Here is a 23,741-nt window from a genome sequence, read left to right on the forward strand (position 1 = left end):
CTCTCTCTCTCTCTCTCTCTCTCTCTCTCTCTCTCTCTCTCGTGCATGCGCGTGCACACACACATACACACACACACACACAGAGGGAGGGAGGAAGGGAGGGAGGGAGAACAGTATAAATATTAATATAACCTGCTGAGACTGGTTAGTGTTGTTTATGTGTACATGAATTCAGGGTTGAGCACTTGATATTGTATAAGCAATTAGTAAGGCTTATCACTTGGGGAAAGACTATTTTTCCTTCTCTAAGCATTATTAGTTATCTATAGTTGTTTGTCCTAGACTGGGGTCCCATGAAATTTCCCCCTTCCTCATTGTAGGTTTTTTGGTGTTGTCTTTGTTCCAGTCTTATTTTGGCAGCCCTATAGTAGTGGTATCATAGATGAAGCATCTCTGTCATTTCTAGGCAATACAATTCTGCAGCAAATATTCTGGTCCTCTGGCTCTTAAAATCTTTCTACTAGTTCCCTCATGTTCCTTACATCTTTTTTTTAATGATAACATTTTTAAAATTTATTTTTAAGTAGAGATTCCCAAGGATAATTTTTGTTTTGACAACTAACATTTATTTCAGGATAGATGGCTGAGATGTTAAAGGCAAGGCTCACAACCAAAAGACATAATGTCCCTAAGTCTTAGGTGTAAATATTGCTAATGGGGCTACCCTATGATCAGTTTGTTTTGATCAGTTGTAATTTTCTGTAATGGTCTCTACTTGTTGCAAATAGAAGATTCTTTGGTGAGGACTGGGGAGCTACACTTATCTGTGGATGTAAGAATAAGTATTTAGAATGCAGTTAGAAATTATGCTTGTTTAGTAGTAGTAAGTTCTGTTGTTGACCATAGGATGTCCTCCTCTAAGATCCATAATCTTGCTAGCCATGGGTAATTGGCTAGGTTTCTAATACCAGGCATGAGTTTCCTCTTGTCCTTAAATCTGGTTACAGTTGTTGGTTACTGCCAAGATATTAATGCCACTGTTACAGTCTTAGGGATATCCCATACTGCTTATTGTGGTTCATAGGCTTCACAGCGGGGTAGGAATGTTGATTGCTTGTCTCCCTTGGTCGCTTGGATAGCACTTCCTAAACTATGAAAGCCAGTCGTCAGGGAGGGGACTCAGGTCAAACCCAGCTCAGATCTTCGAAGACCTGTTTCCGAAGTCAAACCTGCATTTTGTTTTTGTTTTTGTTTTTGTTTTTTTTTGAGACAGGATTTCTCTGTGTAGCCCTGGCTGTCCTGGAACTCACTCTGTAGACCAGGCTGGCCTCGAACTCAGAAATCCGCCTACCTCTGCCTCCCAAGTGCTGGTATTAAAGGCGTTTGCCACCACGCCTGGCCAAACATGCATTTTTAAACTTATTATTATTTCTGCCACCACTTGTTCCATCCAAACAGTCTTTAACATTGTTCACAGTTTCTCTAAAGCTTCAATCAGAGCTTGTTACTTTTTCCTTTTCAGAATTCTGTATTGCTTCTCCTTGGCCTTAGAACACCTAGAATCTTGATCTATATGTGTAAGATCTTGTGAGGTAGTCTCAAAAATACCTGTTTACCCTAATATTGTTTTATATTTCCATGAACTTTTATCTCTATCCTTATCCTAACCACTCTTCCCTAAACATATAGGCCGAGCTAGAACTTTGTACTGTCTCTCATGCTGTACGCTCTGAAGCAGTTGAGGAAAATCTGGACTTACAAGTTAGATAACTTATATTCTACATTAATTCTCTTGTTCACAGGTGGCTGTGAGACCTTCTAATATGTTGTTTTAACTTCTTGGACTTGGAGGATTTCCTTCTTAATGCATTTGTATTCATAGTGTTAATGACTATTTCAAAGATTTCCTAGCTAGGATTCATTCTGATGATAAATACACATATCATGCAATAACCAACTCTGGCATGCGTATATGGCATTATTTTCTACCTACTTCTGTAAAGTAACAGAAATCTATCTTTAAAATGGCTTAAATAATGAAGAAGTGAGTCAAGAGGTAAGGCTTCTCAGGGTTAGTTAGCTCAGTAGTGTCACCAGGGAAACAGAGTTCCATCAACTTTCTTCCTTTTACTCTATTTTTTCTTGGGTCCTTCCATACCTTATGGTCCCAAGAAGGCAGCTAGTGTCTTAATCATATGGAGATGTTGAAAGACAAAAATTGGGAAAGTCTCTTTAAGTGAGCTCCCTTGAACACAACCTATGGCTAACTTAGTGATACTTGGGAAATGGAGTAAGCTAATCTTAAATTAGTTTAGCCCAGTCATGATTCACCCCCTTAAGCTAGTTATACTTCTGAAGAAACAGAAGCTAACAAAAGGACAAAGAAGGACATGGAAGAGTATGGCAGGGTATATTGCCTCAGAAATGATTCTAGATTGTCATTGAATGGAGAGAAAGAAAGGTGGTAAGTAATAACTCAGCATAAACAGAGAAGTCTGCTTTAGGTGGCATGAGATTCCAGTTGGGCATCATACAAATTTACGAGAGAACGGGGGGGGGGGGTTGGGAAAGTCTGAAGTTCTTGTTCTGATAGCATTTCATCCGAGTTTTAAAGTTTGTTTTATGTCTAACTAGGTATGTAGTGGAACTGACGAAGACCCAGATGACAAAAATGCACCGTTTCGGCAGCGGCCATTTTGCAAATATAAAGGACATACTGCTGATCTCCTTGATCTTTCATGGTCTAAAGTAAGAATTATTATTTGAATTATGCATTAATCCATATGACTGATGTTAGGTTTTTTTTTTTTTTTTGTGGGGGGGGGGTTCAAGACAGGGTTTCTCTGTATAGCCCTGGCGGCTGTCCTGGAACTCACTCTGTAGACCAGGCTGGTCTCGAACTCAGAAATCCACCTGCCTCTGCCTCCCAAGTGCTGGGATTAAAGGCATGCGCCACCACCGCCCAGCTGATGTTAGTATTTTTTAAATGTCTTACTTATATAATTGTCATCACACTAGTGTCAGCTGTGAACTTTGTGAAAGTTACTTACAAGCTGCTTGAAGTTCTAAAAGAGTAATTTTAAGTGTGGGCATTGTTTAACAAGTTAGATCTATCTTTGTATTACTTGCTATTTGCTTTTTATATGCAGTGATTTTTCAGAAAGTAATGATGCCTAACAAAATGAATATGACTTCACCTACAAAGCTTGCTTTTAGGCTACCTTACTACCTTTATGCAATTGTTCATTTTTCATTAACAATTTATTTTTTGAAGTATTTTCCCATAGATCAATATTATATCAAAAGTAAAGGGACAATTTTGTCAATGAATACCTTAATAGTTTTCTAAAAATGTAAGATGCTTCAAATTTTAAATAAGTATTATTTAAAAACAAATAACCTTAGAATTTTTTCTTGATCCCTTAAACTTATATCAGTAATCAAAATCTAAAATATAGTTAAAATTTAAGAAAGAAAATAATATTTAAATAACTTGAGAAAAATGAACTTGTATTAACTAGGCATTAATAGCTGGGATACAAGTGGTACCCATATGTTTTAATTATATCAGAAAAATCTTATGTAGCACAGAGATATTAATGGCATATTTTGGCAAACTAAATCAAGATACACCTAAGCTCCCCTTGTTGGCTTGTTTGTTGCTTGTTTCCTTGAGAATGGGTCTCTGTAGCTGAGGGTGGACTGACACTCACTTTGTGACCCAGGTTGATGTCATACTCACTGTCGCCTTCCTGCCTCTGCCTCTACCTCTACCTCTGTCTGCCACGTACTCGGATTATAGGTTTCCATCAACATTTCCTACTATGCATCAACTTTGAATCAGTCCATTTGTGATTGCTCGTTCTCCTTAGGTGTTTTATATAACCTATATGTCACAATATTTTTCTCTCTGTGTCTCTGTTTCTCTCTGGTAGACTGTTTTTTAAACCACATATCTTAGGACCTTTAAGAACTGAATTTGATGCCAAAAACTAACATAAAAAAGAAAAGCTAGGTGGAATGGCACACATTTATAATGCCAGCATTGGATAGAAAGAGACACGTAGACCCATGAGACTCTGGTAAGCCAACTAAGCCTGCTCAGAAAGTTCTAGACCAGTAAAGTTTTTAGTCTAATAAAATAAGTAGCACTTGAGGAATAACACCTAAGGTTGTCCTCTGACTTCCACATATACATACAGACATGTGTATAAGCACATACATGAACACAATCAGGAAAAGAGATCCTTTTTTGGAAAAAGTGTGAGGTTTTAGTTTTGAAATTTTAAAGTTTCTCTCTCTCTCTCTCTCTCTCTCTCTCTCTCTCTCTCTCTCTCTCTCTCTCTCTCTCTCTCTCTTTGTCTTTGTGTTAAACTCATTTCTGTGGGAATACATGCCAATGTCTACATATGGAAGCAGCAGACCAAAAGTGGGATTCAGTTCTCTCTTACCATGTATGTCCCAGTGATTGTACTCAAGCAATCAGGCTAAAGAGCAATACCTTTGCCCTTTGAGCCATCTCCCAGGTCCAAGAACCTTTTTACATATAAATAAAGAGTTCTATGTCTAACAGTTTTTATGTTTAGTTGACATATGGCAATTTTACATATTAATGAAGTCTACCATGATAATTTAATATGTATATATAATATGTAATGATAAAAAAAATCCAGTAACTGACATCTACCTCCTTGGAGATTTACCATTTTATATTTGGTACCTTCAGACTCCTCTTTTCTAGTACATTAAATTACAGATTCCATCCTATACTGTGGAATATTAGAACTTAATTCTCTTAACTAATTTCATTTTGATGCAAAACTAAACAGACTCAGCAGGATGTGTGTGTGTGTGTGTGTGTGTGTGTGTGTGTGTGTCTGTGTGTGTGATAAAAATAGTCAATGAAATGAGACCATCAACTCGAGAGAGTAAGACAGGACATGGGAGAATTGGAGGGAAAGAACATGGGAGGGTTTGGAGAGAGAAAAGTAACAGGGGAAGTGATGTCATTATATTTTAATTAAAATAAAATAATAAACTGAGACCCTATACACATCTGCCTGCTAGGTAGTTTGTATTCCATATTCACCCAAAACATATCTGCAGTTTACTTATCCACCCAGCTAAGAGCACAACCCTGGCTTCAGACACCTAGGATTCATATTCTATCTCCTTTGCCCCTATAGTTCTGGGATCTTTGGCCACCTTTCTTTGTATTATTATTATTATTATTATTATTATTATTATTATTATTATTATTATATTTTCTTTATTTACATTTCAAATGTTATCCCCTTTCCTAGTTTCCTCTCCAAAATCCTCCACCCCGCTCCCCAACCCACCCACTCCCACTTCCTGGCCCTGGCATTCCCTTTTACTGGGGCATAGAACCTTCACAGGACCAAGGGCCTTTCCTCCCATTGATGACCAACTAGACCATCCTCTGCTACATATGCAGCTGGTGCCATGTGTCCCACCATGTGTTTTCTTTGGTTGGTGGTTTAGTCCCAGGGAGCTCTGGGGGGTACTGGTTAATTCATATTGTTGTTCCTCCTATGGGGCTGCAACCCCCTTCAGCTCCTCAGGTACTTTCTCTAGCTCCTTCATTGGGGACCCTGCCCTCCATCCAATGGATGGCTGTGAGCATCCACTTCTGTATTTGTCAGGCACTGGCAGAGCCTCTCAGGAGACAGCTGTATCAGGCTCTGGTCAGCAAACTCTTGTTGGCATCCAAAAAAGCATCTGGTTTTGGTGGTTGTATATGGGATAGATCCCCAGGTGGGGCAGTCTCTGGATGGTCATTCCTTCAGTCTCTGCTTCACACTTTGTCTCTGTAACTCCTTCCATGGATATTTTGTTCCCCCTTCTAAAAAGGACCAAAGTATTCACACTTTGGTCTTCCTTCTTCTTGAGTTTTGTTTTGTTTTCCAAATTGTATCTTGGGTATTCTGAGCTTCTGTGCTAATATACACTTATCACTTAGTACATACATTTATCACTTAGTACATACCATGTGTGTTCTTTTGTGACTGGGTTACCTCACTCAGGATGATATTTTCTAGTTCCATCCATTTGTCCATGAATTCCATGAAGTCGTTGTTTTTAATAGCTGAGTAGTAAGTACTCCATCGTGTAAATGTACCACATCTTCTGTATTCATTCCTCTGTTGAGGGACATCTAGGTTTTTTCCAGTTCTGGCTATTATAAATAAGGCTGCTATGAACGTAGTGGAGCATGTGTCCTTATTACATGTTGGAGCATCTTCTGGGTATATGCCCAGGAGTGGTATGTCCAGTTTTCTGAGGAACTTTTGGCCACCTTTCTTAACTATACCATACCTAACCTGCAAAATAGCCATAACAAAAGTAGCTTCTTTGTAGAGTTAGAGGGAAAGACTGAGTGAGTACAAAGCACTTACCTAGGGCTAGAGATATATCTCAGCAGTTAAGAGCATTTGCTGCTTTTGCAGAGGACCTGCATTCCCATTACCACATGAAGGCTCACAACCATTCATTCTTACAGTTTCAGGGGATTCAACAGGCTCTTCTTGCCTCCATGGTTACCAAGTAGGCATGCAGTGCTCATACATTCATACCAGCAAAATACTCCTACACATAAAATAAATCCTTTTTAAAATGCACCTGCTTATCACACATTAAATGTTTAACTAACATTATCTGTGAGTAGGGCTATTTTCCAACATCTATGACTTTTTAGCTCCAAAGGGATACCTCTTTTCTCTGCAGGCAAAAATACCCCCTACACTCACATACACACATACACAATTAAAAATAAAGAAATAACATGATCTATGAATGTGGCAGGTATGGAGGACAGCAAGTTTAAGTATTTTACATGTGTTATTTGTGTTCAGTTGTTCAATCAAACCACGTGAAGTTCCTAATATTCATCAAGGATTTGAAAAAGAAGATTTATATGCATTAAGGAACATGCTGACTTGCATCTAGCTGAGGAGCGGGAAGGACAATTTGCACTCTCGTGTGTTCAGACTAGTAGTCTCTATCCAATTCCCATGTCATAATAATAGTTCATCATCCTATAAGAGCTAGCATATAAAGTTTCACAATGCTGGATACATTGCAAAGATTTAAGAAATCATAAATTTTTCCTTTCCTGCATTATGATTGATTGGTGATAGTTTGTAAGCTGGGACTTCCTGATTCTTTATATTATGCATACTAGTCATAAAAAGATAAATTAAAAAAGAGTATAATGCTTTGAAATTTTTTGTGGATGTTATTCACATTAATGTATGTGTGTGTGTGTGTGTGTGTGTGTGTGTGTGTGTACATGTGTGTGCGCATCACATGCTCTCCTAAATGCATAAATAGTCAGCTCAATATAACTTTACTTGTATGCTATGCTTTCTGTGCGTACTATTTGTTATTGGATAACTATTGTTATTGATGTGCTTTTTTCTGGGAAAGTCCTTACTTTCCTGTTGTTGTGAAGAAACACTATAACCAAGGAAAATTAAAAAATAAAGCATTTATTTGTGGTCTTGCTTATAGTTTCAGAGAATGTGTCCATGATTATCATGGCAGCAGGCAGGAATAGAGACAAGAGAATTGGGAATGACATGAGCTTTTGAAAACTGAAATTCCTCTCCTCAGTGACATAACTTTTTCAACAAGGCCACACCTTCTAATCCTTCCCAAACAATTTCACCAATTCTGGACCAAGAATTCAAATATTTGAACCTATAGGTGTCATTATTATTCAAGCCACCAAAGATTTGTAGATCATCGTTTGGAGAAGATTCTAAACCACTGAAGGATAGGATAGGGATCAAGACTTATTTTACTGTTATTTCTCTTCTGTGTCCATCAGAATCTGTTTGTAATGAGCTTTCTACTTTCTAAGTACTTGTTTTATGCAGCTAACACAGTATTACATCATACAGTAAAAGTCCCATTTAGTAATGGTTCTTTCATTGTATAGATGAGAGGTCTGACTTCCCTGACCCATCTAAGGATTATAAAATTAGTTATATACAGAACTTCAGCTTGAATATTCTTGATGTGACTCAAAAGTTTGTTGCTTAGTTTAAGAAATTATTTCAGGACTGGAGAAATGGCTCAGCAGTTAATAGTACTGGTGCTCTTCCCAAGGACCTAGATTCAATTCCTAGCACCCACATGATGCCTCACAAATATATGTTATAATTCCAGGGGATCCAGCAACCTCTTCTGACCTCTATAGGCATCACATATGCTTGTCATACAAAGACATATATGTACACAAAACACCCATTCACATAAAAAATTAAAGAAATTAATTTTGTTTAGTAAGAATGTATTGAATAAAAACTCTTGGCATAGTAAAATAGAATTGAACATGTCTTTAGCACTTGCCTTAGTACAGGGGAATGCCAGGGCCAGGAAGTGGTAGTGGGTGGGTTGGGTAGCAGGGCAGTGGGAGGGTATAGGCAACTTTCGGGATAGCATTTGAAATGTAAATGAGGAAAATAATAATAAAAAAGAATATATTCATGTATTTCATATGCTTGAAGCAAGCACTGAATAAAGTCAAATTTTATTTTATTGATGTTTTTTGTTTGGTTGGTTGACTTATTTGAGTGCTACCTCTGCTACTGAGCTATACACACTCAGCTCTAAAGAAGAGAAGTATTAAAGAGCATTGGGCCATAGGTTTAATGCCACTAATCAACAGAAAATTAAACTATAAACTGTATATGCTCATTAAAACTTTTCTGGAACTGGGTAATCTTTGAAAATAAAAATAATGATTATATTCCTCTCAATGTCTATTAAAATGCTTCCAAATTCTGTCCCTTTTTTTTCTCTTCTTTATTTCTTGATATTGGCAGTCAAACCTAGAGCCTTGCAAGATTTTTATCACTGATCCATTAACCCTAACAACCAGATTATTATTTCTTTTACAAACCAGAATCAAAACTTATAACACAATGGTCTCAACCTTACAATGTTATAGCCTTTACATCACAGATGATAAGATTAAAATCATTAGGTACCATGTATGGGTCCAAAACTCTATTTTAATAATAAGGTATAACATGTGTTTAAAAAATAGGTATTAAAAAATAGGTATTTCTTGTGAGGCTATGCCAATGCCTGGCTAATATAGAAGTGGATGCCCACATTCATCTATAGGATAGAACACAGAGACCCCAATGGAGGAGCTAGAGAAATTACCCAAGGAACTGAAAGGGTCTGCAACAACAATATGAACTAATCAGTTTCCCCAGAGCTCGTGTCTCCAGCTGCATATATAACAGAAGATGGCCTAGTCAGCCATCATTGGGAAGAAAGGCCCTTTGGTCTTGCAAACTTTATATGACCCAGTACAGGGGAATGCCAGGGCCAAGAAGTGGGAGTGGGTGGGCAGGGGAGCAGGGGGGGAGAGGGTATAGGGGACATTCGGGATAGCATTTGAAATGTAAATGAAGAAAATATCTAATAAAATAATTTTAAAAATAGGTATTTTAAGCATATTTTATAAAGTAGCTCATACAGTTACATAGCTAAGTCAATATTTGCAATTAGTCTTTTTGGCTTATTATGATTTCTCAAATAGGGTCTCTTGTAGACAGGGTATCCTCAAACTTACTATGTAGCTAAGGATGTCTTTGAACTCCTGATTCTACTGCCTCTACATCCCATAGATTACTGCTATGAGCTGCCACACAGGTAATGATTAAGTGTTCTTAATTAGTTTGTGCACATGACAAAGCATCTTAGTGCTTTTCTGTACTCTGCAAAACATGGTTCGAGCCTAGAGTCAGACCACCTGCTCTTGAACCCTAGCTCTACCACTGACAGGCTGTGTAATCTTAGACCACTTATTTAAATGTTCTGAGCCTCAATGTTATCATTTGTCAAAAGGAAGATAATAGTATGTTTACTTTACAGAATTGTGCGAAGAACAAAACCTTTAGCAAATTGTAAATACTCAATAAGTGTTTTACAACCTTGATTTGTTTGTCATGTTTAGAAAAAAAAATTCTAGAGTCCCTTTGACTTTCCTCATTCAGTGTAATATATAGTTCTCCCTTTAAATATTTGAGTTTTAGAAGTTATTGAGACTTTGCTGACCAGAAGCTTTTGATGGGTAGATGTTTGGTTTCAGGATGATTGGGCAAATGCAATGCCTAAATCAGTTATGTTAAATCTTCTAGCTCAGAAAACTCTGTGATGTATTCTGAGAAATTTGATATCTCCTATTCTCTAACTTTCTTGCCTAGAATCTGACAGGACCACAATAACTTTTTATTTCTATGCTGCATTACAGAGTAATCTTTTAGAAGATATTAGGATCCATATAAGTTAGAATTCACTAGTGGTTTAAGTGTAAAAAATAACTAAACTTAAATAATCAAGTTAATGTCATATATTCATGGTTAAGCTTAAATATATACAGGTTATACACCTAAGATACTCCTTAATCCTCTTCTAGTGCCTGACATTTTCTATCATACATTGTAAGATTCATAGTAATGTAGCAAGTAATGCTAAAATGTCTTAGAGTCAGTGAAATACATAAGAAAATAATTTGAAAAAATAATTGTTTCAAATGAATTGAAATAGCCATGTTCTTTTTGAGACTTCATATCACAACAACATATATAAAACTAAAAACTGCAAAATAAATTTAAGCCTAGTTCAATTTTATTGTGTAAGTCATGTTTTCATATATATAGTAATAAAGTAACTGATATCATTTTCTCCATAGAACTACTTTCTGCTCTCTTCTTCTATGGATAAAACAGTCAGGTTATGGCACATTTCTAGAAGAGAATGCCTTTGCTGTTTTCAACATATAGATTTTGTCACTGCCATCGCTTTCCATCCAAGAGTAAGTAACCAGTTATCCACTCTTTGTCATGCTCAAAGGGAGATGAAGAAACTTGATTTCTGTGAAGAACATTTGAAAGTGTAGGATAAAAAAAAAGAACATTAGTAGCCACATAATTAAGAACAACTTAAATTAGTATTCCATTTTTCTTTAAAAATGGGAAAAGGGACTGGATGTTGTAATACAAGCATGTATTCTCTGCACTCAGGAGGCTGAGGCATGTGGCTCTCTGAGTTTGAAGCCAGCCTAGTCAATATAGGAAGTTTAAAAGATCCAGGACTACCTTGAGAAAGCCTGTTTCAAAATATGGGAAAAGGGGCTGAGAGTATGGCTTAGGAGAATAATTACTTAACAAAAAGAAGTCTTGGGTTCAATTGTCAGCATTATAAAAGCTTGTTTTGGTGACATGTGGCTGTATTCACGGTTCTAGGAAGGTACTGAAAGAAGGATCAGAAGTTTAAGGTCACTCTTGGCAACAAAATGAGTTTGAAGCCAGTATAGGGTATAGAAGGCCCTATCAATCAACCATTCAGTGATCGGACAAGAAATATCTCATAATTTGCATTACATGTGAGGGATTATGCTCTAAATGTAGTAGTAAAAAGTTATCCCAAATTCTTAATAACACATGAAATATAAATAAATCATACTACTAAAGGTAAGAAATATTGGAGAGAGGAAAATAACAGCTAAATATGGTACTGCATGCCTATAATCTCAGCTCTCTTGAAACTAAGTCAGAAGGCTCATTAGTTTGAGGATAGGCTAGACTGCAAGGCAAGACATGGTCTCTAAAAGGAGGAAGTGGTAGGTGTAAGATAGGAAAGGTACATACATAGGTGAGAACTGGGGAAAGGTTGAGGAAGGAGAGTCCAAAAGACTGAAATAAGTAACAACCAAATTTCACTATATGATATCCCAAATTAATCATACTTTGTTAGTATGATTATTTTGTGCATATGTTTATGTATGTTTGATTGTATGTGTACATATGCACATGGAGGCATATTTGCCATGTGTTTACTTGTGGAAGCTATAATCAACATTGGGTTATCTTCCTCTATCATACTCTAGCTTATTTTTAATAACAAATGAAAGTTTTATACTTTTATGTATATGGGAATTTTGCATGTATATCTGTGTACCATATGTGTGCCTGATGACGTCCAAAGCCAGAGAGGGTGTCGGGTCCTTTGGATCTGGAGTAATAGATGCTAGTGAGCCACCATGTACATGCTGGTAATTAAGTCTGTGTCCTCTGATAGAGCTGTCAGTGGTCCTAACTGCTAAGCCACATCTCTAAGCCTTCTACCTTATTTTTATGAGAGAGTCTCTCTCACTGAACCTGCACCTCACTCTTCTGGCTAGACTTGCTAGCCAGCAAGCTCTCCAAAATCCCTTGTTTTGTCCACTGGCCCAACACTGGGTTACAGATTTGAGCTGCCACACCCAGCATTTCTGTAGGTCCTGGGGATCAGAACTCAAGTTCTCCTGCTTTGGTAGCAAGTATTTTACCCAAACTAGCCATCTCCCCAGCTTCTTAGTAACCTTAATCTTATTGTTTCTTTATTGTTTTCTTTGAGATGAGGTCTCACTCTATTGCTCTGGCTCACATCAAAATCTTGGCTTCAAGTGATCATCTCGCCTCAGCCTTTTTTGAGTAGTTAAGTCAACATACATGTGTTGCTGATCTTAACTCACACTGTTGATCCTTTCTATTCATTCTTCAATCCTGTAATATCTACCCTTCGAAACCAAGTTCTTCACTAGGTTTGATAGTACTTGCTTGGAATTCCAGTAATCATTAGGGTGAGGCAGCATGATTATTAATATGAGGCCTGACTGGTCTACATTGTAAGTTCCAGGGTAATATGGACTATATAATGAAACTTGGTCTTGAAGCAAATAAAACAAACAGCAATTAATTTTATTTCATCAAAAGGTGAAAATACATGAAATTATAGATGTCTTATGCTTTTATGGTATAGAGCCATAAATGTTTAAATCTCAATTAGTTTTGTTTTTCTACAAATGGATGCACAAGGAAAAATATTCATTGATGCCACCATTGCTGTCAGATTAAAATAAGTGGAGAACTTGAGCTGGGTCTAAATTGACTTTCTCTCCCATAGTCTGATGAGTGACTACCTTTCCAGTCAAGTTTCCATCCCTGTGTGTTTAATACCCATTATCTTTTTTAGTGCAACATTCAGTCATTTATGCTTTCTGTTTTTTCTTCCCTCAAATTAGGAAAAATGTCTTAATTTTTCCCCTCAACATAGTGGCTGTTCCTTGGCAAGCCTATATAATATAGGTAGTAATAATTCTAAGCCCTTAAAAGACTTAAGAAGACTTAAAAATTAAAAATGTATAATCTGTGTTTGTACCTTATTAGTTTTGACCATCAAGCTAGTAGAATGTTCTTTCTAAATAGGGTGCTTATCCTTTCCGTTAAAGATAAAGAAGGATGGAATTAATTCATGGCACTAACTGAGGGAAATCTCTCCACCCACTGAAGTAGCAGTAGAGAAAGGAAACACTAGCTTGTAGTAGTCTTCTATATAGTGTATTATTGAGGTCTCTGTCCAGTCAATTATTTTTTATAATTTTCTTTGAAAACTCAACACTATAGTTCTAAAACCTCCACTGGTGTGAGGAGGTTTTTACAGGGACTGTGGGAAGGGTAGAGCCATGTCAAAATTTCTTTAGATAACTTTGCAGTGTTACCTGGAAAGAAAGTAACAAAGTTATAAACAAACTAAAAAGAAAAAAAAATTACTTAAATAGATAGGTAGAATGGAGACCCAAGCTGATATTTAAATAAAATGTAAAATCTGAAGTCCAAAATAAAATACTTTTCACTTATTCAGCTTTCCTCACAGTTGCTAAGTATAATTTACTAAACCATTGCATCAAATTTGTCCATCACATAATATAATAAAAGGCTTCAGTACTGATTGAGAAAAATATCTTATATGAAGAAAGTATCCGATTTTTAACATGTAATCCTTGTGTTTATGTGAGTGGTGGCTATAATATGTATGTGTACTCTCTCACCTTAGTTTTTGAGACCAGGTTTCTCTGAACCTGAAACTCAGCAATTTTGCTATACTGGTTGGCCAGATTGTTTTAGGGATCTTGCTGTTTCTACCACAGTACTAAAGTTACACATGTGTGCCATTATCATATACGTGCGTGGCTGGGGATCCAAAATCAAGTAGTCACACTTTACCAACTGAGTTCTCCCCCATCCCCTAATATGAATTCATCACATTACCAACTGAGTGTTAAGACTAATTTAATTAAGTTTAATTAAACTTAATTCTATTAAGTTTAATTAGTTAAGACTAATCCATCACATTAACCCAGCTGAATGTTAAGACTAGTTTATTCTGCAGAGGATTTTTCAACCTCGACTCTATTGACATTCATTGCTGTTGGATGAGCAATGAATGTTCTGTCTGTATATAGAGCACTTCTATTTACATGGTAGCATCCTCCCGTAAACCAGACTATGGCAATCAAGAAACTCTGCTGACTTTGCAGTATGCCCAGCATGGGAGCAGTTCCTCAAGACACAGAGCTCTTGGTCTGCAATTCAGTATCAGAGTTCCTAAAAAGCAGGTTCAGTACATTGTGACTAGTGTTAGCCTTATATCGCTGTGTTACACATGCCTTGGAAACAAAAGCATACCCCAAAAAAGTCCAAGGTGAAAGAAATTAGAAAACTGCCACCCACTTTAATCTCCCTTTTGGAGATTCAAAATACAGATTAACTGAGAATTCTGTTTTAAGTTTTTGCTCTCCAGAATTTCTTAAACTTAATTTATTGTAGATATTATTTCATGTAATGCTTAATTAAACAATTACATAAACATTCATATCTTGGAAAAGCAGTTTGAAAATATGATGAAATAGTTCAATATCTATCTACTTTTCTAACATGAAAGCTGGCATGTGTAATTGTTGTAATTTTTAGTACACAAAATGATGCTAGCTGAAAGATGAAAATGTTGTGGCTACATGCAAATGTATCTCACTGAGCACCTGCTTTCATGCATGAGGCCAAGACTTGACTCCCTAGTATGTAGCCTTCAAAATGAAAAGAAAATAACAGCAACAAAGACTTTTCAAATAAGATTTCATTGTAGAACATTAGTTTTAATCTTGTAACACTTGATGCGTTAATTAGCTAAACTTTCCCTGATGTGAAAATAAAAACATTTTCTTGCCACCTTGTTAGGATGACAGATATTTTCTCAGTGGATCTCTGGATGGAAAGCTCCGCCTATGGAACATACCTGACAAAAAAGTGGCTTTATGGAATGAAGTAGATGGTCAGACAAAGTTGATCACAGCTGCCAATTTTTGTCAGAATGGCAAATATGCAGTAATTGGGACATACGATGGTAGATGTATTTTCTATGATACAGAGGTAAGAGCCTTGTGGTTTTATAAGTTATTAATATCCTATTTATACCATCTGGAGACTTTAATCGCTTTATCTGTAAAATCGGGCAAAAATGCTAATATCTGAGGCTCAGAACAAATGATCTTTGAGGTTTCTTCTAATTCTGGTATTTTTGATTTATGATTTTGTTTTAGCATTTGAAATACCATACACAAATACATGTACGATCTACTAGAGGACGCAACAAGGTTGGAAGAAAAATTACTGGCATTGAACCTTTACCTGGAGAAAATAAGGTACCATATAGTATTCCAAACTATCTCTTTCCACACCGGTATGAATTTTTGAAAGTTAGTTTTAAAAATGGGAAGGACATGGGGGTAATATGGCTGTTTGTAGTTCTGATATTTGCTTGATTTGTGTATAATACCCTTTTGGTGTTATGGCTTAATTTACATTAAGAAGTGATATTTTTAACTTTGCTTTTGGTTTACTTTTAGATACTGGTAACCTCAAATGACTCCAGAATCAGACTGTATGATCTGAGAGACCTATCACTGTCCATGAAGTATAAGGGTTATGTCAATAGCAGCAGCCAGATCAAAGCAAGTTTCAGGTAAATTGGCACTGAGAAATTCCCAAAAACATGGTACTCCTCATTTTTCATTATATGAGGTTCTTAAGTCTTTACATTTTAAAACTGATATCACATAATATCTTCATCATACATTGCTTAGTTGTCTACCTGGTAGGTGAGAAAACTCTGTTTTACAAATAAAGAAACCAAAACACAGAACATTAAATAATTGACCTAGAATCATAGTTGTGAGAGACATGCTTAGATTTTTAGCTCCAGAATGTTTGCTTTTGAACTTTTGTGTAAACCTTAAAGAGACATGCCACCCCATAACCATTACCACACATATTATCTTGATCCCTTTAGGTGTAGGAGCTAAGAAAGCATTTTATAACCCACAAATCAAGGTACCATCTCATTACACCTTTGCTTATCATTATTTGAACTCTTAATTTGGGATCTGTAAATTCTCCCAAAGTTGGATTAGCTGCCTAGCTTTTTTTCTTTCTAATCCTTCTTTCAACTCTTCTCAAAAATTCATTATTTTCTTCTTGAAGTACCCAATAACTACCCTACCATTCAACTGGCTTTTTCTGCTATCCTTTAAGTCACTAGTTCTAGAATGGATTAACGAACATCAGAGTTACCAGGGCTTTGATGAAAATTTTAAGGCTAATAGAATCTTGATTATCATCGTGAGGCTCTGGGTTGGGTCCGCAGCATTAAGAATCTCCAAAATGTAAATAGATAACACCCCTGTGTCTGAAAAGATTATCCTGGTTATCTCCAGAGAGAGTATAGTTATTATAACAGTGTTCTAACAAATGTATAGCAATAAGCAAACATCAAAACAGCCTGGCTATGCATCAAACCCAATTCAGAATTCAGAATAAGGAGATGGCTTTAATCCTCAACAATCTTACTCAGGTGTTGTTGTAGATAAATTAGGAAGCACTGATAGAAGGAAACCTTGATTTTTTTTTCTGTTTATTTTTGACCTGTCCTGCTCAAATATAGCCATGACTTTACTTACCTCGTTAGCGGTTCAGAAGATAAATATGTTTATATCTGGAGTACTTACCATGACCTAAGCAAGTTTACTTCAGTCAGGAGAGATCGTAATGACTTCTGGGAAGGTATTAAAGGTAAGCAAATGCAGCTTACATATATATGTGCCTTATTATAAAGAAGTAGAGATTTGTTAAGATCTCATTATGCTGGAAACAAAGATGGACATATTTATGTCTTTCTACTGTGTCAGAATTTATAGAATCACAATAAATTCATAAGTTAGGACAGTTTTGTTGGCTGCAATTTCCCAAGAAGTCCCAGTTTCCTTTGATAGCTGGCCACTGGCCAACATAGTTTCTTCTATCCCAAGTTTTAAGAATTATTACATGTGTGGGAGTAGTGTGATGCTGTGCAAGTGTGGAGGCCAGAGGACAACTGTGTGGAGTCAGTGCTCTCCTTCCTCCTTTAAATTCATTTCAGGGATCAAGCTTAGGTTGCTAGGCTTGGGTAACAAGAACCTTTACCAACTGGGCCATCTCACTGGCTCTTTTGTTCCAATGNTAATTACTAATATTGAGTTTCAAATCANACACTATACATGAAACAATANTTAGTAGTTTATAAGCGNCTACTAAATGGTTAAAGAGGTCACAGAACTCAAAGAGGCCTTGCTGGGGCAGAGNCAGATAGATGCAAAGAGTCACTGAGNCTGTTAGATAAGACTTTAAGGAACACAGCAGAAGAGCTTCTGGAGCCTCAGGAGAGCAAAGCCATCGCCAAGCTGTGAGAGTGCANGATGGAGAAACAGCTGATAGGCAATTCAAGTGGGTCACTTCAAGCAGAGGGGACTAAGCTGTGCTGAAGCTTATGGGATATAGTGAGTTCTCTGTTTTTGACACAGACCATGTGGTCAGGCTGCAGTTCCCTGAGTTTGTAACCCTTGTCATTAAAATGATAGGGCCTGTCTTTTTATAGGGGTCAGATAAGTGTATCCCACTTTTCGATGTATTCACAAAGTTCTGGGGCCTCTTTTTATTTTTTTCCTGATATAGTTTTAAGAAGCCATTGTTGTCATATGTTGATAAGTTTATAGGTGCTATTCTTGTAGGTTTAATAATAAGGAGCCAAATGCTGCTTGGTAATACGCAGCCACCCAGAACAAGACAGGGAAAATCTTAGAGCAAGGCACAGCCTGATCTTCACAGATAAATTGGAAGTTTAGCAATTATAACTGGTTGTGTTTCATTTCTAACTGTTTTATTTTTCTATATCAAGGAAGAATTGATCCTGACCTAAAATTTAAAAAGTTATGGAAGCATAGAATCTATGAGACAGGTGTTTTTTATATTTCTGGGTTTAAAATTAGTCTTATTTGTTTAAAAAGATCTTTTTAATATTCTTATTTTTTGAATTTATACTTAGTATAAATTTTCTCAGTTATCTTGAAATAAATTTCTCCCAGCACATAATGCAGTTGTTACGTCAGCCATCTTTGCTCCAAACCCAAGTTTGATGCTATCCTTGGATGTGCAATCTGAAAAATTAGAAGGGATTGATAAATATGAAGATGCTGAAGTTTTGGATAGCACATCTACTGGTAGGTGCCAGTTTTGTTTATTTTGTTTGTTCTTTTTTTTCCTACCTACTTATGGTAAGATTTTCATGCATGTGAAAAATATTTCTTGTGTACAACATACTAATGGGTTGTTAGATACCCATTTCTGAATATTCTATTGACATATTTTCTTGTAACTTTTATACATTTTAACTCATCTAGGAATTTTGGAAAATTGAAAATTCATCATTTCTACAGACAGCATTCTTTAAAGAGAGATCAGAATAATTGCTTAGCCCCTGATACCATGCCTTACACCTGAGTTTGATCCCCAGGACCCATATGATAGAAGGAAAGACTACTCGACAACTTTTCAATGAAAATTTAAACTCTTTTATTCCTAAGTAATCAGTGCTTCTACATGTACAGTTTTTGGTCTATATATAATCAAGTTAGTTAACATGGAATGTGTTTGTCAAATGCTTCTACACGGCTGACAAATGTAAGCATTTTGGCCATGTATTGTAGCTACATAGATCTTCAATACTAGCCATAAAGGCAGAGTACTGTCAGCATTCCCAGAGCAAACGTATGTACTCGTTTCACAGCAGTTCCACTCTCTGTGGTAAAGCCAGCATTATCAATCACTTAGAGACTCCTGTTAGCAAAACAGATTGCCAGCTGGTAACAGTCTATAACCATTACAATCCTGAAATTGAAATGTATAACTTAGAGGCCTAATCTACCTTGAGTAACTTAGATATTAAGGGTCCAAAGAACTGTAACATTCCTAAGACAGGAAAAGAATATCTAAGAAGTTAAGTGCAAGTGTGCTTTAATCAGGAAGAAAGGTACCATAGGATATAAGAATTCTTTTTTTGTTTGTTTTTGTTTTTGGAGACAGGGTTTCTCTGTATAGCCCTGGCTGTCCTGGAACTCACTTTGTAGACCAGACTGGCCTCGAACTCAACTCCGCCTCCCAAGTGCTGGGATTAAAGGCGTGCACCACCACACCAGGCTTTTTATTTTTTATTTTTTTTTTTTTTGGATATAAGAATTCTTAAAAGTCAATATAAATAAACAAAAACAGATGGTTAGGAGAGAACCCCCCCCCCAAAGGTAGAAACAGACTTATGAGAATGTATAATTTGGGCAACAGGCTTCCTGGTCCTTTAAAATCAACTAATAATATGCTTTTTCTGTGCTTTTCAGGTATTGTGAAGACAGATAACACAGAAGTTCTTCTCTCTGCTGATTTTACTGGAGCAATCAAAGTGTTTATTAACAAAAGGAAAACTGTATCTTAATTTGAAATTATATTTAAAATAAACATATCAGTAAGTTTCTATATGTATCAGAAATGAGAAAAGTATTAAAGTGTTTCAGGCTAACATCCCTTTTTAGCTTTTATTGAAAGTTGTTAAAATATAATATATATTTTTTGAGAGGCAGTGTTAGTAATCTAGGAACTCCTAGACTGATAGACTAGAAAAGAATGTGATTAGATTAACATTGCCAAGCATAGAGTTTATGTTTTGTTATGTTTATGTTTTGTTATATAATTATAAACATGCACAGGTTTCTGCATGAAAAGATAGTAATATATTAATCACATGTGCGTGCCTTTTGGTTACATGCACTAAATCTAACAAAGTTAAATTATTTTGGTGGCTCTTTTGGCCTCCTACTGGGTGAGGTGGTCTTGTTTCTAGTTCTAAAAAATTTTTTTGCACAAAATTTCATTTTTAAGAAATGTATCTTTTGACTGAATTATTGTTTTGAAAATGTTATATAGGTTTTCAATAGGTCAATAACCATGTGTAAATGGTTTTTTATAAATTTCTCAATTTGGGGACAAGATTTTTTTTGTGATCTAAATTGTGGACTTATTCTTTACTTTGTAAGTGTATATATATATAATTTTTTTCTTTGCCACACTGGAGCACAATGTTTCTATGTAAAGAATTCTTTTCTTTATCCATGAGCACCAGGCTTTGCTCACTTAAAAATAAGCCACATTAAGGAGTGAGTCTTCTTTTTTACAATAATGTAAAAATGAACTGTTTACATTTTTTTAAAGCATTGTAGTTTTTAAAAAAAAATTAAGCTGTTTTGTTTTGTGTTGTTGAATTTGAAAGGCTTTGTAAATATCAATATAATGTACCAATGAAATAACATCTGGGACAATGGAACCCTGGTAATGTTGTTGATGGTTTGCATATGTTTCTGAAACTGAAATATGTATCATTAAAGTTGGTCATCAACACTTGTTAAAGGTGAATTATTTTCAGATGACATTAAATCAAGAGATGCAAGAAAATAACTTATTGTCTTAATTTGACTTTAAACAGATTTTAAATCTCTAAGTGATGATGCATTAGCTACATGTCTTTTAATTCTACAGTGAGTAGTACTGTCATCTATGCTCACGTTCTGCGTTTCATTCCAGTATGCGAGGACCTTAGGAGTCACCATCATATTCCTAGTTAAACTGTCATGGCTTTGATCTTAACCGTTCATGGCTTTCTACCTGGTTGCTTGTCGTCTCTCTTGGATTTCTCCTGCATTGCTTTCTTTCTTTAGACAGTGCTCTCTTCTTCTCCCCTCCTTGTCCTTGCCCACCTCTCCTTTCCATCTCTGCCTCCCCCTTTCTTTCATGTTTCTTGGATCTCTCACTCTCCTGTACTCTGTATGGTATATTGAACTGCCATGTCAGTCTTTCTAACTCATTGTAGAGTTTTAGTCTTAAGGTTTGTGTGGCAGATCCAGTTCAATTTTTTAAATTTGATCTCTTCAACTCTGAAACTCTGAGGCAGCTTAGTGCTGACTTTGATTGTTTTTTGTTTGTTTGTTTGTTTTGAGATATGGCCTGTCTGTTTGCTCCTAATTATCCTGGAACTCTCTAGAGCAGTAGAGCAGGTTGGCCTCAAACTTGAGTTCCTCCTGCCTCTGCCTCATAATTGCTGGGATTAAAGGTGTGCACCACTGCACCTGGCTTTGCCTAACTTATTTCAGAGTACTTCTGTCTTGGTGGGTATTTCAACTGCAGATAATCAAGGTATTGACATAGTAATGTTTGCTGATAACTGTTATATAGTTGCTTACAGAAGAGGATCAGCTAGTTGCTTAAAAATAACTGACATTGCTGTCATGATGTAAATACACTGAAATTAGAAATGAGAAAATAGAAAATATGTTCGCAAAGTAAGTATCAAGACATGTTCAAAGCAGCTGGGCAAGGTGCGTACACCAATGATTACAGTTCAAAGCTTACACTGCAGAGCAAGTTAGTTCAACTCCAGGCTGGAAGAAAAAAAGAAAAACAAGGCTATAGATATGGCTCAGTGGTTAAGTGCTTCCTTACCATGTACAAGGCTTTCAATTCAATCATAGGAGAGAGAGAGAGAGAGAGAGAGAGAGAGAGAGAGAGAGAGAGAGAGAGAGAGAGAGAGGAGAGAGAGAGAGAGGAGAGAGAGAGAAGAGAGAAATCTGAGAGAGAGAGAGAGAGAGAGAGAGAGGAGAGAGAGAGAGAGGAGAGAGAGAGAAGAGAGAAATCTGAGAGAGAGAGAGAGAGAGAGAGAGAGAGAGAGAGAGAGAGAAGAAATCAGTTGAATGACTCCTCCCTAAAGCAAGTTTTAGAAATTCTCTGTAAATGATGTGATTTAGAAAGGAGTAGGTTTTAGAGTGATAAACTGCCCCAGCTGCTGTGCTGCTCGGGGAGGCACGATGCAGGGAGACTGCGCTTACCCCACACTCACTCTGTCTCTGGGCTGGTGCTGAGCTGTAGGGAAGTGGCAGGACACCTCTCTGGGAATGGGGAAATGCAGTCTGAGGCTTGGGATAGCTTGCGACAGGTCCCTGGGCCTGGGTTGGAGGCCAGAGCCATCTGGTTCTCAGGCTCTTGGACACCCAGGCACTGCTGGAAGAGCTGAGAACAGAGGGGGGACCATTGGGCTGGATCTAGCCTGGGTTGAGGGGGAATAGAGGGGGAGCTCCAGCTGGTCCCTCAGAGAAAAGTTCTTGGCTTGTTGGTAGGCTTGGGATTGGGCTTGGCTTGGCTTGGTTTGACTTGTGCTTTGTGGCTGCTCTGGCTGGGAGCACAGAGAGGCCTTCTACTGGAGATTAGGTGGTGGCTCTATAGGTGAAGGCCTTCTCTATGGCTCCCTATAGTGGTATCCAGATGAAAAGATGCAGTCCATGGTTTTAAGGCATTTATTGTCATAGTGAAAAGTAGATGAGTAAAACCATACCCCACTTCTCAGGGCAGGCCTGAGGTTAAATACCTTTTGCAGGGAGGAGTGTCTAGGAAGAAAGGCTTATTGGCTGGGTCTCCAAGCCTTTAGGTACCTCATTAAAATGGAAATCTGTCATGAGCCTATGTAACCTGTGGTCCCATCATCTACACGTGGAAGAGCTTGGGGCATTGCCCTTATGTGACTGATGGCCACACATCTATAGAGGGCTATGCATGTGCACATAAGGCCTGAGATTGTTATCAAGAATGATCTTCAATCTATCATGACCAGGAACAGGTGCAAAGCCTACATCCCTTCAGGATCACCAGGGTTTTGAGCCTTAGCTCAACCGGGAACTAGAGTTCCTTTCATGGTCCTACAATAAACTTAGGTTTATCTGACTGGTAGTACATCCCCTGGGCAAGTTATTTATCCTATGTTATTATCTGTTCTTTGTAAGTAATATGGAAATAGCTATTGCAAAATATAAACAATCAATGAGAGCTTACATATGTCTGAAACATGAGACCTGGCTACTAGGTGTACTCAGTAAATGGCCACTTCCATTGCTCTTTTCAATTCCCTGACTTCCCTTCTAGACCAAACTAAACACTTGCACACACATAAACACACTTACATGCTTTTTAAATGCATGGGATCATGGGCACATACACAATAGTTTGTTTTGCTTTGTTTTGTTTTGTTATGCTTGACTGTTTAGTTACCTCCTCACTATGTAGCCCTTCCTAGTATAGATCATGTTCCCTGCCTATAACTCACAAGAGATCCACCTGCCTCTGCCTCCCAAGTCCTGGGATTAAAGCAGTGTACCACCACCCCCAGCAAACAGTAGCATTTCAAGGATTATTAGCATGGTGCTTTAAAAGAAAAACTCAAACCCATTTTGTTTTAACTATCACCTTCTCACAAGAGAAAGAATATTTTGATAGATAAAACAAAATAGAAACACTATAGTCTTAGTACAGGTAGCCTACAATGGCAAATAAATCTGGCTTTTGAAAGTAATTATATTCCTCTATTTCTCGGTTTCTTTTTCATGAAAATCTCACTGTATGCTGTAGCAGGCAGGGAACCACTGCGCTAGATAACCAGATTGACTCATTCAGAGCTCTTTTGTAGAGTTATATCAAATC

The 23,741-nt window shown here is 37.0% G+C and overlaps 1 protein-coding gene across 3 annotated transcripts in view; it reads left to right on the plus strand.

The window, feature by feature from the left end:
* Positions 1-20,672, plus strand: part of Wdr44 (WD repeat domain 44) — a 97,177-nt gene extending 76,505 nt beyond the window's left edge. Inside the window, exons 13-20 of one of the 3 annotated variants that reach the window (XM_021187401.1) lie at positions 2,575-2,688; positions 10,676-10,798; positions 15,042-15,233; positions 15,404-15,505; positions 15,710-15,825; positions 16,804-16,931; positions 18,260-18,394; positions 19,565-20,672. In XM_021187401.1, coding sequence (XP_021043060.1) covers positions 2,575-2,688; positions 10,676-10,798; positions 15,042-15,233; positions 15,404-15,505; positions 15,710-15,825; positions 16,804-16,931; positions 18,260-18,394; positions 19,565-19,659 — 1,005 coding nt within the window. In that variant the 3' untranslated portion in view covers positions 19,660-20,672. The remainder of the gene's footprint in view (positions 1-2,574; positions 2,689-10,675; positions 10,799-15,041; positions 15,234-15,403; positions 15,506-15,709; positions 15,826-16,803; positions 16,932-18,259; positions 18,395-19,564) is intronic. The other 2 variants (XM_029534376.1, XM_029534377.1) reach the window with 2 other exon arrangements.
* The last annotated feature ends 3,069 nt before the right edge of the window (positions 20,673-23,741 follow it).

The sequence above is a fragment of the Mus pahari genome, chromosome X (assembly GCF_900095145.1).
Source record: "Mus pahari chromosome X, PAHARI_EIJ_v1.1, whole genome shotgun sequence".
Lineage (NCBI taxonomy): Eukaryota > Metazoa > Chordata > Mammalia > Rodentia > Muridae > Mus > Mus pahari.